Source organism: Lynx canadensis, chromosome C1, assembly GCF_007474595.2.
Source record: "Lynx canadensis isolate LIC74 chromosome C1, mLynCan4.pri.v2, whole genome shotgun sequence".
Classification (NCBI taxonomy): Eukaryota; Metazoa; Chordata; class Mammalia; order Carnivora; family Felidae; genus Lynx; species Lynx canadensis.
The window spans coordinates 53,453,495-53,470,639 of NC_044310.1; the positions used below are offsets into that span (position 1 = coordinate 53,453,495).

At 43.2% G+C, this 17,145-nt stretch overlaps 1 protein-coding gene across 2 annotated transcripts in view; it reads left to right on the forward strand.

Moving 5' to 3' along the window:
• Nucleotides 1–17,145, forward strand: part of AK4 (adenylate kinase 4) — a 73,485-nt gene that overhangs the window by 50,251 nt on the left and 6,089 nt on the right. For both annotated transcript variants that reach the window (XM_030325926.1, XM_030325928.1), the window contains 2 exons: nucleotides 11,179–11,351; nucleotides 14,881–14,999. In XM_030325926.1, coding sequence (XP_030181786.1) covers nucleotides 11,179–11,351; nucleotides 14,881–14,999 — 292 coding nt within the window. The remainder of the gene's footprint in view (nucleotides 1–11,178; nucleotides 11,352–14,880; nucleotides 15,000–17,145) is intronic.

The window sequence follows — 17,145 nt, forward strand, 5'->3', positions numbered from 1 at the left end:
AACTTGTTTAAGAACACAGGTTATAAGCTATGAGTTTCATCTATATCCTTAAACAGGAAAAATCGTTGCACTGATGCCAGAGGACCTCAACACCATTTGGGGATTTCCCCAAGAATCCCTGCCTAATAGGAATTCATCTTTTAACTAAGCCACTTAGAAGATCCAAACTTATGGTTTAAACCCAAATTTTCTGTAGTATGTCTTCTATCAGTGGATCCCGAAGTAGAGATTATAGCATGTCCAGGTTTTTAAATCATTTACTACTAACCTATGAGCTCCTTGAGAGCAGGCACTATTTATTACAACTCTAAGATACATAATAGGAGAGTTCCAAGTGTCCCTGGAAGATTTCAGTGAGCAGGAAGTAGGTCCTAAGCTCTCAGCACAGTGGGAAATGTGGAGCTCACAAAGTGATATGATATAGCTTAAGCTCTTGTTTGCCAACATCTGGAGCACAGCTGTGTCTTAGTCTTTTCACCATCTGTTAATAAAAACTGGAAGAAGTGGAATTTGGAGGTCTTGGATACACATACAAGTAAATATTGTGCAAACAGATAAGGTAGTTATAAGATGTAAAACGGAAAAGGCCTTCAACTTGCAGGTTTTGACGGTGATTAATTTTAAGTTGCTAGTGAGGCTTCTGCTTGGTGGTATGAATAGTTTGAATGCCCTTGCGTTAGGGAAGACTATGGTAGAATAACTACCTGCTTTGAACTTCAGTTAATCATTCAGTGATTAATTGTGATGGATTATGGCTTACATATTTTTAACTTGGTTCTTGCTTTCCCAACAGCTGGGAAGAGATGGCTGGTCAGAAGCAACCGTGTTGGCCCCAGATCCTAATGCACATAGGAAGGGGGCCTGGTGTTGTGTGGCCTTTTCTTTTTTTTTTTCAACTTTTTTAATTTTATTTTTGGGACAGAGAGAGACAGAGCATGAACGAGGGAGGGGCAGAGAGAGAGGGAGACACAGAATCGGAAACAGGCTCCAGGCTCTGAGCCATCAGCCCAGAGCTCGACGCGGGGCTCAAACTCACGGACCGCGAGATCGTGACCTGGCTGAAGTCGGACGCTTAATCGACTGCGCCACCCAGGCGCCTTGTGGCCTTTTCATACGTTGCCAGTCCCAGGCGGATGTTAGAAGTTGCCCTTTAAAACTGCTCTTCTATTTCCATCAAGCAGAGGGCTTGCTTTTCTGCCTGGGAATGTGGTGGTGGACTCTGGCTCCCTGCCCTTCCTCTGGAATGAATGCACAACAAATTAGAAAAACAGAAGTGTCCTAGTTCCCCATTCCCCTCCACTGTCTCAGCTTGTTGCTGTGGCACCTCCTGCTTCACCGGCCCTCCCTCAGGCTCTTGGCATGGCTGAGAGGAGCAGATGCCAAGGCCCGGTGGCTGGCACGTCAGGGATTTAGCGACATCTTCCTGCACATGGTGAATCTTTTTTTGGGAGGGAGGCTGTCTAAAAAATAACCTGTAGGCACCACAATTAATGATATAGCATGGTGGATTGTGGGAGAAATTTAACTGCATGAAATTTCAGCTTTCAACATGGATTGGCTATTTGATTAAGCAGGACATGGTAGCTTTTCTAGGCTACGAGGGAGAGGGGACAGCTTAGTATGGAAGCATGAGGTAGGTTTTCTGTACTCCTGGTGAGAAACCACGTGATGGAGTGAGCAGTCTCGTATGTGTCATTACGGGGAGGAAAGCAAGCTCTCTGGGCTTAAATGTGTTCATTATTTTGCTTTGCCTGTTGGATTCTCTGGTTTCCTCAACAATTAATGGAATATATTCACTTGGATTAGGTTATCTAGGGAGACTGGGATTCTGCTTGTTAGTCATTTAGAAAATATGTGTTTCAGGATTACTTTTAGTGAAAATAAAAGTATACCACAATTTATTGCAGTTCTTTCTAAATTGAAGAATTATTCATGCTGCCACCTGTTGACAGAATTAGAGTGTACATCTAGTCTACTTGGTCAGTAATCCCTGCCTACCAGAATACCAAATCCACATGAAATCTGACTATTCTGTGGAATCTGACTGTTCCACATGGAACAGGGGCTACAAGCAAGCATGTTTAAAGAATACACACCCACAGCTAGAGTGGCAAATTCTCTTGGGCCCACCTGTGTAACCATAGCCTGTCTAGTCTGAATCTCTTAGAAGATAACCTCTTAGAATGTACTTTTGAATGCTTTATGTATGCATGCATCTAAGTACTTTCATGTCAAGAATGGCTATTCTTATTTAGAGGCAGATTTTCCATTACAAGATTTACGGGTCATGCTTTAAATTCCATACATCTGCTAATTATTTGTTTCCTTTCAGATTCCAATATCCTTGCAATTTGAGACACCAAGGAATTAAATCTTACACCATGAGTAGATCTTTGGAAGAGAACACGGATCAGTGGATGTCAGATGTTAACTAAAGAGCAAAATACCCACATGTTTCCTCACCAAAGTTAAAGTGAACATCTCATGCCCTGATACTGGGACACTCTTGGTTGATAAACAGTTTTCACAGTCTTCATATTGTGATCCTCTGACAATATGTTCACTTAAAAAAATATATGTATGTGGTTGGATAATGGCTCTTTGCTAAAAATGGTTTAAAATGTCCTGGTCAGGTTGTACCTTATCCGACAGTCTGTTCTTGGCAGCTGATTGATGTGAGAATTACATCTTTGATTTGTTCAGCCCAACTTGAGACACTGATATAAATCACTTCAAAGGATGCTGCCTTTTAGGACACCATTTCATATTGTGTGCCCTGAAGCTTTACATTAGGATGTGTAAGCTGAAGAATATTCATATCTTAAGAGTCTTGTAGACAGATAACCGCCTCTCCTTACTTCGTGGAGCCTTTGCCTTCTGCCTGACCAGGGTGACACAGAGCCCCTCTCTAGGACCTGTGATCCCCCAGGTTTTTGACTCTGCACCCCAAACTTCTGTGAGAGCCCCAGCCCACTGCCAGGGCCTTTGTGACATCTTCAGAGATTAGGACACCACACCTGCCCTAACAATTACGCTATTTGAAGCTAGTCACTTCCAACTGGGTCTTTTATGTCTGTGATACTTGGTTATTAAGGGAAAGGTAAGCCATCCCTCAGTGTCCTTTTTTCTTCTTTATCCTTTTCTCTTTCTCCATTACTCATTCTCCTCTTCCTCCCCCTCTAAGTCTTTACTTTTCCACTGTACCCTCTGGGATTTTCTTTCCTTATAACCTTCTCCACCTTCCTCCTCACACCTACTCTGACTCCGCAGAATACCCTACCTTCTGCCTTAAAGTAAACCTGGGTCTCCCCTTCACGTGTGACCTTCCTGTTACACCTCCTGTTATTGAGGAGACTTGTTCTCTTATATGAACATACTGTGTTTGGTGATGGTGATGGCACTATCCTGTCTCCCCACTGCTCCTTTCATACTTTTATAAAGGTTCACACTTACCCGTCATGTCTTTCTTGTTATCAGACTTGCTGTCTGTCCTTTTACCTCCGGTCCCACATGGTCTTCATTTTCCCTCAGTGTTGGCTCTTTGCCCCACTTGCCACACCTCCCCCCACCCTGTGCCAGCCGCTGTGCTAGGATTTACATACAGAAATTTGTTCCTCACAACTTTCTGGATTGGGCATTACCAGGCTCACTTTATGGGTGCAGAGAGGTGGGTAACCAGGGTCGCAACGTGAGCAGGTGACATAATTGCACCTCAAACCAAGGCAGTGTGTCTCTGGAGCCTGTATTTCTGTCTGCTAAGCTATTTTTCCCTAGTGTGCTTCATGTCGTGTGTACCTTCAATGCCTGTCAGTAGGGAATTGGTTAAATTGTGGTTCATCCAAACCATGGAGTACTCCACAGTTATTAGAGCAAGAGAGCAATGCGTATGTATGGAAAAGAATCTCCAAGATCTATGAAAAGAAAAAAGCAAGGTGCAGAACATTTGTGTATGTGTGGAGAGAATCTGACATGTCTGTGCCTGCAGCACCCCGAAGCCACGCAGGATTTGGATTTCTCCAGTCGTTTGGTATACTGACTGCTGTATACTGTATACTGTATAGTAGACTATTGACTACTGTAGCTGTCACGAGCAGGTATTTCTCACAGGCTGCGCTTTTCCCCGTGGGAGGAAGGCAGCATCGTGTGGTATGTGATGTGTGATTCTGGAGTCAGCACTTGGTTCTTTTTTTTTTTTTTTTTTTTTTAATTTTTTTTTTTTTCAACGTTTATTTTTTATTTTTGGGACAGAGAGAGACAGAGCATGAACGGGGGAGGGGCAGAGAGAGAGGGAGACACAGAATCGGAAACAGGCTCCAGGCTCCGAGCCATCAGCCCAGAGCCTGACGCGGGGCTCGAACTCACGGACCGCGAGATCGTGACCTGGCTGAAGTCGGACGCTTAACCGACTGCGCCACCCAGGCGCCCCAGCACTTGGTTCTTAAATGTGTGGTCTTGGGCAAGTCACTTAACTTTTCTGAGCCTCAGTTTTTACAACTTTAAAATGGGGATGATACCCATCTTGCAGAATAATTGTGACTTTTCAGATAATATTTATTCATTGATTCAACAAATATTTATTCAGCACCTATTATATGCCAGGCACTGTTCTAGGCACGAAGGATGTAGCAGTAAACAGCTTTAAAAGTTCTGCTCTCATTTAGGTAACATCCTAGTGAGAGTAGAAACACTTACAAAATAAAGTAGATCATATGCTATAAAAGATGTTGAAATCTATGAAGAGAAAACCGAAAAAGAGGGGTGGGTGTGAATAGGGGTGCCGTGGGTGGGGCGCAGGTTTAGTTGAACAGGATGGTTAGAAAAGTCCTCACTGACAAGGCATGTTTTGAGCGAAGACTTGTAGGAGCCGAGGGCACACGTAGATACCTACAGCAAGAGCGTGTCATGCCGAGGGGACATAAGCTACTTGTCCAAGGTGGGAATGGACTTGCCGGTTTGAGAACAGCAAGGATGTCAGGTGACGTGGGGTGACGGACAGGGATGCTAGGTGAGAGACGTAACAGGAGCGAGAGTAGGCCGTTTAGGCCCTGCACAGTTTCAGATTTCCTTCTGCATAAAATCTATCTGGCACAGCAAATAGTGGCCGTGATGATGAGGATGCTACCAGGATGCTCTGCTCTTGGGGTGGAAGTAAGATAGATGGGGTGACGTTTAGGATTCTTTCAACAATTATTTTTCATACTTGTGGAAGAACAGCATAGTGTAAGAGAGAGGGGGCACTTCCAAGACCAGAGACCTGATCCTCAATCCTGTTCTGCTGCTGATCCTCACTGAATGCCAGCTTCATCTGTTACACGGAGGGTGATTGTTCCTGCTCTGCCCACCTTATAGGGCCGATGTGCAGAGTAAGAGAGAAGTAAATTTCTATAAATGCTTTGTGAACAGCAGACTACAATACATAGGAAGCACACAGGGTGTGTTTGCTGATTGGACATGGACTCAGGAGCCACTGACAGTTGCCTCGTCTGTGCGAATGTTCCCCAAAATGAGGCACTCACTTAACGAGAAAGACTACACAGCTGTCACATTTCTTTTTCACGTTTATTTATTTACTTTTGTGTGTGTGAGAAAGAGAATGGGAGCAGGGGAGGGGCAGAGAGAGAGGGAGAGAGAGAGAGAATCCTAAGCAGGCTTTGCGCTGTCAGCAGAGCCCAACGCGGGGCTTGAACCCACGAACCACAAGATCGTGACCTGAGCTTACCCGACTGAGCCACCCAGGCGCCCCAGGCCGTTACGTTTCTTCACTTGGATTCCGTGTTATAGTTAACGCAGGCTGCAAATGGATTAGTTCCTTGGAACTTAATGTCCCGTTGCCACATCAAGGTACACGTGTATTGTCAGCAGCTTAAGGCTGAACCTTTGCACTGAATTTACCAGTTTCACTTTCACCCAGATCAGAGCTCATCATGATGACGTATTGAACTGGATCAGGAAAGGAGACTTAAGGTGCTTTACTATTCAAAAAACCAGGTAGGTGGTGTGCCAGGTTCAGAGCTTGCCTGGCACGAGCTCCCTTTTGATGGGTGGGTTCCAGAATGTGCAGTCTGTGCAGGCTAATAACTAGAGGTGCTGGGCTCTAGTTATGGTAGAGAGCACAGAGCACCAGTGACTCCCCAAGCTAGCAAATCTCAGGAAAGGAATTAAATAGAAGCCACCTGGGGGATGAGGACCTTTCCTTCACGCTGAACTGGGAAACCAGTTGAGCTCCCAGGAGAGCTCTACCTAGAGCAGCAGCGGCCATTTATTGAGTGCTCACTCTGTGCCTAACACTTTACATATTAAACATTCTAGAAAGATTGTCTCTCTTAATCCTCAAAACAGCCATGCAGTAGGCATTACCTTTTGTTATGGACTGAGTTGTGTCCCCTGCCCCCGCCGCCTTAAATTCATCTGTTGGAAGTCCTGACCCCTAGTACCTTATAATTTGACTCTTTTTTGGAGATAAGGTCACTGGAGAGGTAATTAAGTTAAATGAGGTCATGAGGGTGGGCCCTAATCTGCAATGACTAGTGTAGTGTCCTTATAAGAAGAGGAAGTTAGGATACAGGCACACACAGAGGAAAAATCCTATGGGAGACACAGGAAGAAGGAAGCTATCTGCAAGCCAACGAGTGAGGCCTCAGAAGGAACCAACCCTCCCTGACACCTCGATCTCAGACTTTTAGCCTCCAGGACCATGAGACCTTAAATCTCTGTTGTTCAAGCCACCTGTTCTGTGGTAGTTTGTTATGGCGACCCCAGCAAATTGATACGCCCTTGTTGTATATCTGGGAAAACTAAGGACCAGAGAGATTACACAAAGCTGGTGGATGTTCTTGCAGTTCTGGCTAGGGAGAACTGGGAATGAAGTCCAGGTGTGTCTGGTTCCAGACACGTCCCACCGAGCCCTGAGGTTTCTGGCTTACTGCTGCTTCTCCTCACTTTTGAAACCACAGCTGGCATCCAGATCTTTGCCCACTGTTCTGTTATACTGTACTTTCCCTTGCCACACCACTTTTTTTTACAGGTAAGATCCTGGACAGGAAGAGCATAAACAGGTGGCTTGAGTTAGGGGCTTAGTGAATCTGGAAAGATTTGTCTCTGGGAATTTCCTTCCCAGTTCCCCTCTTGCCATGAAACTGAGGTAAAGAGGATTCTCTGCAAAGTGTTTTTGTACCTGTTTAAAAGAAGTGTTGAAACTTCCCCCGAATGGGATAGATACAAGTAGTTAGTTTTGCACTTACACTGTTGCTGTCACTGAGAAGTTTGGTGGTTCTTAACCAGTCTGAGTCACCTAGATAACTTTAAAAAAATACCTAAGTCCTGCTCCTGCTCCCAGATGATCCATTCTAGGAAGAATGGTATGGAATCTGAGTACCCATAAGCTCTTTTTCCCCCCTTGTAAGTCTTCCCTGATAATGTTGATGTGCCCCATCAGATGGAGAACCCTTAAAGTTGTGGAATGACTTATTTCTCTTGTTGGTACTTCTGAACCATAAAAATGGTTGCATTCCAACAACATTAGCATCTTAAAATATAACTCTTACATTTTAGCTTTCATTATGTAGGCTTCTGTATTTTCCATGGTTCTTTCAACTTTAACACATTTTGAGGATGGGAGGCTATGATAGGAGCCACTGTCCTAACAGAAGACCTCTAAGCCACAAGAATTAATGATTCTCTGGTCATTAGTGGGTCTGAATGTGAAAGCCTAGAAGGTAGACACTACCTAACATTTTTGAAATCTGTTTCGAGTTTATTTGGTACACAGTTGCATTTTCCACCCATTCCTCCAGAGGGCACCAGAGTTCAGAAACAGTTGTGGGGGAGTTGAACAGACTGGTCTTCAGGCTAGAAACTTTAGCCGATAAGATTTGAGCTTTTATTTGTGGGAGGAACTGTGTATTCTCTTTAAGAGCTTCCTATTCTTTGTTGACGCTGTACTCAGTTTCTATATTTTATGCAAAGGATAAAGAACAATGTTTTATTGTCAGCATAGTGGCTAGTGATGCTGAGAACCCCAGGACAGGGACTGAGGCTGAGAACTCAGGTCCTCAGAGGAGTGATTTCTAAAATTCTTTGTGCACAATTTTCAGTAAAAATGTTTACTTTATATTTTCAGTATATGGATATGTGTGAATTATGTGCATATACAGTTTTACTACCATATACCTTATAAAATGCACTCTCCAAACTAGAATCTGAAAAACAGTGAACAAAACAATGCAACAGAGGCTCTGTTTTCTTTCATACTCTAGCAAGGGTCCCTTTGGAAGCCACTGATTTAGAAAATGACTTTTCCTTGAAAAAGGATTTGGGGAAAGCATAGAGATTGATCTTGGGGTTGTTTTGGCTGCAGGCCTCTAAATCTAACTCCAGTTGTCAATTTGAAAAAATTTTTTTATTTTTGAGAGAGAGGAGAGAGCATGAGCAGGGGATGGGCAGAGAGAGAGGGAGACACAGAATCCAAAGCAGGCTCCAGACTCCTGAGCTGTCAGCACAGAGCCCGACATGGGGCTCGAGCCCACGAACCATGACATTATGACCTGAGCAGAAGTTGGATGCTTAACTGACTGAGCCACCCAGGCGCCCCTCCAGTTGTCACTTTGGAGCCTTCATGAAGCGTGGGCTCTGCAGGGAAAGCTAGGACCTGGCAGTCAGGGAAAGAGTGCCCTTCTGGGGAAGGCTCACTGCCCTCACTTTGCTGGAATGTCCCAGGTACAGTGCCAGAGAATAACAAAGGGAGTAAGGCGTATCTTAAATCCCATTTCAGGAAACCCATCTTCTAAAGCAGACTGTGGTGCACAGTGTAGGGGAACTTAGGCTAAAGTTGACTAATAGACTTAAGTCTGGGGCTCCAGGTTTGCTACCAAAGTTCTCTCTGCAGCATCTCCAGTCTGACCTAGAGTGAGCTGTTGGAGAAAGGGAGATGGAAAAAAGGACCTGGTTAAGGGTATGTGTAGTATTCAATAAGGAATTTGGTGGAAAAGTAAAGGAGGCATGGTTTTATCTGGACTCTTCTGAGACTCCTTGCCTACCATCCAACCTATGTAGCCATAGATTGAATTGAGCCATGAGGGCCCACTTGGGGCCAAATCTTGCTCCTTGGTGGCCCAGAGAGTATCACGTTGTTTTCTGCCTGGTAGTTATCATATATTTGAAGCTCCAGGATACATCCAAGTTGCTGTGAAGCCCCAATTCTAAAATTAAGTTTCTTTTTGAACTTAATAATCAAAAGAGAGGCCGCTTAATAAGTTCGTATGTAAGCAGTCAAGCCATTCCATAATAGACAGAAAAAATTACATAATGAGTTTACAGAGCTTGACAGAGTCCTATAATTTCACAGAATTAAACTGGGATTTTAAAGTAAGGCAACTGGTCAAATAAGTATGGCCACTGAACAGAAGACTAGAAGACAGCTACCCTAGTGTTACATGGAAATGTTTGCCCACTGTGTGCCAGTGTTAAGGCCACGTCTCCACAGTGTGCTTGACCTTAGGCAGATACAGTTTGACCTTTCATTTCCCTAAATGTTAAGTAATCGTAACTTGGTCTAACAAATTATATTGAGATTTGAAAAAAATCCACTTAGCAGCTCTTTATTTAAGGGCAGAATTTTGTTTCCATTCTGAAAGCACTGTATGCTCAATTAAAAAAAATGAGAAACTAGAAGAGTAGAAAGGAATCCCCCATCTTCCCACTGCAAAGAAAACCACCATGAATGTACTTCTTGTATAGTTTCCCAGTGTGTGGGTGCCTTTTTTGTGAAGATGATGCTTAGCCAGAGAGTCACTCTAGGAGGAGGGAGACAATGCTGGGCTATTGGCTCAGGCAACACCTGGGCTGCAGGATTAGAAGTACCTATTTCTAGGGGTGCCTGGGTGGCTCAGTTGGTTAAGCATCTGACTTTGGCTCAGGTCATGATCTCACAGCTCGTGGGTTTGAGCTCCACGTCAGGCTCTGTGCTGACACCTTGGAGCCTGGAGCCTGCTACAGGCTCTGTCTCCCTTTCTCTCTGACCCTCCTACATTCACTTTGTCTCTTTCTCTCTCAAAAATAAATAAGCATTTAAAAAAATTAGAAATAACCTATTTCTCTGTTGAAGCCAGTCCAAATGCATTAATGGGTCATGGGAGGACAGCATACAAGAATGTGAAGGCAGTTTCTTCTGGGAGCCTGTGATTACCTTGTGTTAGCCATGTGATAGCTAATGAACTGAGATCTGCCCTGCAAGATAAGCTTTTTCCCACCTCTGTTTGAACTTGCCTTTTCTTTCCCTGTCATAACAATAGAGTTGAACACATGCCCCAGGTTTGGTGCTCTCTATTCTTGTGTCTTTTTGGAAAAGATGTAACTTCATCTTCTGTAATAAACAACATCACAGGTTAGACACTATGGGGACCGTTGGATAATTTTCCTTATTGGAGAAATTAAAAAATAAGCTCCAAGGGAAGCCTGGAGCTTCCAGTTTCTCGCACCCCCCCCCCCCCCCCCCCCCCCCCCCCCCCCCCGTCTACTGCAGAGCAATCCTTTTATCAAATACAAGAGCAAATTACTAGAAAAATTAAAAGAAAACCACAAATTCAACCATAAATTTTAGATTCACTAGGCTTGAAATTACTGTGGAATTGCTATAAAATTCCTAAATGCTTTTTCTCATTTCTGTGGTTACTGTACTAGATTGCAGACCACATGTTGAGTTTTGTAAGAGTGGGGAATGGAGAAAAAAATATATACATGTATATGTATATATAATTTTGGGGATAGCCTATGAATAATATACTTATCAGCTGTTAAAGCTATAAAAGGACACAAATATAATTTTGTTCCTTCACTTCTTTAACAGAAGAGGCAATGGAGGTGATATAACTTGCCTAGGGTTACATGAGTAGTTAAGAGCAAAGCTAGAACTGGTTTAGTGTTTTTTTTAGTTTAGTATACTCTCTGCTTGTGTCATGTGACCCCTTAATCTTTCAGTGTCCCAAATGCCAAAACTGGGTTTTAAAGTAGCCTCTTTTCTTCTAGCATTAAATTTAAGGAGGTAGACATAAATGTCTGATAAAAACTTCATTCTGGGTGACATATGTATAGATTTGATTATTCTGTCACTGAAAATATTTCATTGACTCATTGGAATTGGGAAATGTCTTGCATTTGATATGTTTTGTTTTTGGCATTTAGGTTTTCCTAGGACATTAGTACAGGCTGAAGCCCTGGACAGAATCTGCGAGCTGGATCTAGTGATCACTTTGAACATTCCATTTGAAACACTCAAAGACCGTCTCAGCCGACGTTGGATTCACCCTCCCAGTGGAAGGGTGTATAACCTGGACTTCAATCCACCTCATGTGCATGTAAGACTATACAGGGCCCTTTGACAGAATGACAAGAAAGAGGCACAGCATTTCGGTTGTAAAGTATAGGAAGGATATGAATAGATGATTCAAAAAAGAACAAATCTACATGGCCAAATGTATTTGAAATTTCTCATTCACTAGTGGTCAAAGAAGGCAAATTCAAGTTTATAACATCTATTGCTGGTGGGGATCTGAGAAAAATGATACTCTCATCTTTATCAGACCTAGTATTTGTAGTCTTTTTAAAAAGCAATCTAGCAATGTACATTAAAAATTTTTTTTAATGTTTATTTTGAGAGAGAGAGAGAGAGAGAGAGAGAGAGAGTGGGGGAGGGGCAGAGAGAGAGGGAGACACAGAATTCGAAGCAGGCTCCAGGCTCTGAGCTGTCAGTACAGAGCCTGATGTGGAGCTTGAACTCACAAGCTGTGAGATCATGACCTGAGCTGAAGTCGTCACTGAACCGACTGAGCCACCCAGGTGCCCCTACATTAAAATTTTTATTTCATTCAACCCACCACTGGCAGTATAGGTTATGGAAATGAAAGCACTAGCAGGTAAGATCATGTACACAGTGTCGCTTATTCCAGTGTTGATTTTAGGGAAAAACAAAACAATCTGAAAACAAAAATGAATGCTCATTTGCAGGGGATGATTAAATGAATTAGAGAATATCTACGTCTTGTAGTCAGTAAAAAGAAAGACTTTGTACTATATACTTTGACCTGAAGAAACATTTCCTCCAGGTGTATTACTGAATATGAAAAGCAAATAGCACAATGATTCCATTTTTGTAAAACAGTGACTATCTTTCTTTACACATATCTGTTTGTGTGTGTGTTTATAAGTGCTCTCTGGCTTCATAAGACCAGGGATAAATGGTTAACACTGGGTCTGGATGAAGAACTGGGGTTAAAGTGGGCGGGGTCATGGGAGAGATGGGAGTAAGGATGTAAAGGGGGAAGACTAGAGGAATAGCAAGTTCAAAAAAACAGCATGTTTACATAAAATAAGCATGTATAAAGGTACATGTTTAAAGAAACTTCTTTATTTTTTTAAATGTTTATTTTATTTTTGAGAGAGAAAGAGTGTGTGTGTGCAGTGGGTAAGGGGCAGAGAGAGGGGTGGGGGGAGAGAGAGTCCCAAGCTGGCTCCATGCTGTCAGCATAGAGCCCAATGTGGGGCTCGATTTCATGAACTGTGAGATCATGACCTGAGCCAAAATCAAGAGTCAGACGCTTAACCGACGGAGCTACCGGGTGCCCCAAGAAACTTTTTAAGTTAATGAACTCATTTAAAGAATTACTGTTCTTTCTGGTAATGATAGGAATTAGTTCAATATGATTCTTAACTCCAATTATGGGGAGGCAGATAGTATTATTTTTAATCCTCCAAATGTGAAAGAGGTGACAGTTGTATCTTATTGGATTAATGTGTATGGAATAGGTAGACCTGAATATCGATAGAGTCAATAATTACTACAGAAAACCATCTTCAAGAGGGTAAGGATGCCTTCCCAGCTCATGAGCGCCATTGATAAAGTTCCAGTGAGTCTTATTCATTTGGGCGAAATGAACTAGTTGCCTTTTGAAGTCTTTTTTTTTTTTTTTCACATTTGTTTATTTTTGAAAGAGCATGAGTTGGGGAGGGGCAGAGAGAGGAGACACAGAATCCAAAGCAGGCTCCAGGCTCGGAGCTGTCAGCACAGAGCCTGATGAGGGGCTCGAACCCACGAACCATGAGATCATGACCTGAGCTGAAGTCGGTGCTTAACTAATTGAGCTACCCCAGTGCCCCAGAAATCTTTTTAAAAATATAGTAAATACTTCTGGAATTCCTGTATTAGGTCCCTTCCTCCTTTCTTTTTCAAGAAGCTAGTAGAGGGGGAAAAATGATGGAGGGGAAAAGAGGGTTCTGAATACGCACTGAAGTCCAACACAGATGCTTCACATTTTAGCTCCTCCTAGCCCTGCTGAAGCAAAGATTCTCTTAAAGTTTGAGAACCTTTAATATTAAGTTGCTTTCCAAAGACTGGGTATACTAAAAGAGCACCTGCAGTTATTACAGTGCTGCCCCCAAAGTCAGCAGTGGAAGTGCTAGTCTGGGCTACCTCTACCAGCCACTGTGGCCAGGCTGTCCTGGAAGGAGGGATGCTGTCACCCCAGCATCATTCTGCTCGTTCTAGAAGTAGTTGTTGTATTCACTGGTGCTCTGAGGTCCTAGAAATGACTTCTGAGCTTTGCAACCATAAGTAAAGGAGATGAAAGTAGAGGTGATGTACAGCTTTCCCCCACCCCCATCTCTCCTTTTGTGTCAGGGTAACAGCCATGGAATACACATGTGATGATTATGGGGCTCACCAACAAATCATAAGCATAAATTATGTACCCAAGGCCCTGAACTGTAATGGAATTTTAGTGTGTTTCAAATTTATAGCTGGTTTCTGATTATCCAGTTGAGTTGCCTGAACCTTTTGGTTCTGCTCTAGCCTGCCTTTTGACAGATTTATTTCATGTGACTATCTCCTCTAGTGGGTAATAGCCGTGGACACAGGAGGCAAGATCTTCTTATGTGCACGTTGCCATTTTTAAGTAGATATGTTTCCTGAGAAGGTTAAAATATGTCAAAAATCAGGTTCTTAGAATTGCAGCTTTTCAGTTCTCGGAATGTTTGTTCTTGTTTATCATAGGTATATGATTCATGCCTATTTAATCTACCTTTAGGCAAGTCATTATGTGATCTAGTAAAATAGCCTGAGTAAGATTAATCTCAGAAAAGGATTTGAAAGCTAGCAGAGGTAGGAGAGAGATACCTTCTCCTAGATCAGTGTTCTCCTAAGTAAACCACTTGGTTCTTTGAGATGATTTATTTTCCTTATTAACAGCTCAAACTTTATTTTTTTATTTTTTATTTTTAAAAAAAATTTTTTTTTTCAACGTTTATTTATTTTTGGGACAGAGAGAGACAGAGCATGAACGGGGGAGGGGCAGAGAGAGAGGGAGACACAGAATCGGAAACAGGCTCCAGGCTCTGAGCCATCAGCCCAGAGCCCGACGCGGGGCTCGAACTCACGGACCGCGAGATCGTGACCTGGCTGAAGTCGGACGCTTAACCGACTGTGCCACCCAGGCGCCCCTAACAGCTCAAACTTTAGAAAGCAAGGCAGTTTTAGGAATATTTAGAGGGCCAGAGTGATAGTGTCTAAAGGTCGTTTATTGTTGGGGGAGGCAGCATGGAGTTTTAAACTATAAATTGAAAATATCATTTATCAGTAGCAGTGTAACATGTTCAGAAAGATCTGAGAAGTTAATAAAGATTTCATGTCAGCTCTCAATGGATAAGGTTAACATACTGTTAAGAGTGTTATTTCTTTTTTTCAACTACTTTCACTATTACCATTGTCATCAGGCCTAATTCATCATGTGGGAGGGGTCAAAGGTGAATACATGGGTTTTGCATAGGAAAGTTTTTCGTCTATGGAATGGCCCAGCTATTGGCTGTATTAACTGGTTTCTCTGGTATTTGTAGGGGATTGATGACATTACTGGTGAACCATTAGTCCAGCAGGAGGATGATAAACCTGAAGCAGTTGCTGCCCGGCTAAGACAGTACAAGGATGTGGCAAAGCCAGTCATTGAATTATACAAGTGAGTGTGCTTCAACATTTTCATGGCGGAGGGCCAATTAAAACAGTATGGTGCCCAGTGGGAAGGACACTGGACTGAGGTAGGGTAGTGTTTCTTTAAGCTAGATAAATCCTAAAGGCCCAGTTCCTCCCTGCAGGTCAGGTGAAATGTTGGGGGTTGTACATGGGAGATATAGTCCAGTTCTTTTATGCTGAAATTCTTGTAATACAAGGACCGAAACCTGATCCTCTCTGTCTGGTTGTAAAATTACGTGTAGAATTATATTCATCTTTCTTTTTAAGGAGCTGAAATAATGGTTTATATTTTGACACTCCCACGTATGTCATTCGGATGGAAGATTAGAAGGGACCTCTTGACTAGCTATGTCTAGTAGGGAATTTAACCAAAGGAAAAAAAAAAGCTAAAACTATAAGGTACAGATGGCAGATTCATATGGTTCCGGGCGCCAGGCAGGTATTGGAAATGAGTGTCAAACCTGGTATGGCTGTTTTAATCTGGGCAGGTGAGTGACAGTTGAACTGTACAGCTGCTGTGTGATGTTCAGCCAATTATTACCACAGGGGCACTCAGACCCAGAGTGGCTAGTGATACCTATTTCTCAGGAGAAGCAGAAATCTGGCTTTGCGTGTATGTGGGAGCGGGGTGTGTGTGTGTGTGTGTGTGTGTGTGTGTGTGTGTGTGTGTGTGTGTGTAAATCCCAATTTTTAAAACTATTAGCAACAGATAACATTTTTTTTTTTTTCCAACGTTTTATTATTTATTTTTGGGACAGAGAGAGACAGAGCATGAACGGGGGAGGGGCAGAGAGAGGGAGACACAGAATTGGAAACAGGCTCCAGGCTCTGAGCCATCAGCCCAGAGCCTGACGCGGGGCTCGAACTCCCGGACTGCGAGATCGTGACCTGGCTAAAGTCGGACGCTTAACCGACTGCGCCACCCAGGCGCCCCGCAGATAACATTTTTAACAGCGTGCAAACCAAACAAAACCCAGTTGCAGACTGCATTCAGGACAGCTGTCTACAGCCTCCACTATAAATCAATTTCTGACCCTTCAGCTCCCAAATAATTTAGCAGGCCTTTAGATTAGAAGTTCCTGATCATGTTACTATGATCTATCCTGTGTTTTGTGATCTGTTGTAAGTAACAAGGGTTTTATAGTACCAAAGTTTGTCAATGATCTGTTTTGTTTTGTTTTAAAATTTTTAATGTTTATTTTTGAGGGAAAGAGAGACAGAGTGAGAGGAGGGGTAGAGAGAGAGGGAGACACAGAATCCGAAGCAGGCTCCAGGCTCCGAGCTGTCAGCACAGAGCTGGACACGGGGCTCAAACTCAGGAACCTTGAGATTGTGACCTGACCCGAAGTCAGATGCTTAACTGACTGAGCCACCCAGGTGCCCCAGTGATCTGTTTTTTGAAAGTGTGTACTGAGGCAAATTTGGTATTGTCCATATAGTGTTATTCTTGGATATGTTTTTCTTTTTTTTTTTTTTTTTTAATTTTTTTTAACGTTTATTTATTTTTGAGACAGAGAGAGACAGAGCATGAACAGGGGAGGGGCAGAGAGAGAGGGAGACACAGAATCTGAAACGGGCTCCAGGCTCTGAGCTGTCAGCACAGAGCCCGACGTGGGGCTCAAACTCACGGACCGTGAGATCATGACCTGAGCCGAAGTCGACGCTTAACTGACTGAGCCACCCAGGTGCCCCTCTTTTTTTGTTTTTTTTAAGAACATGTGAGCCACAGAGAGGGGCAGGAGAGAGAGAAAGAGAGAATGTTAAGCAGGCTGCATGTTCAGTGCGGAGCCTGTCAACGTGGCTCAGTCCCATGATCCTGGGATCGTGACCTGAGTCGAAATCAAGAGTCAGACACTCAACTGACTGAGCCACCCAGGCGCCCCTCTTTGATATGTTTTAAATAGGAGAAGAAGAGGTGGCATCATGCTAGGCATGCCAGAATTGTAAAAGCTGTGGCCTTATTTAAGTATCCCCAAGTGCAGGTGTTGATACATTTGCGGGGGCTGCTTTGGCACTTAGCAGTGTGTGTGATAGACCATGAGATCATGCTTGCTTTATACTCAGGATCTTCACCTGCCCTAATATCATGTTAAAAAGAAACCTAAGGGTCGCCTAGGTGGCTCAGTTTGTTA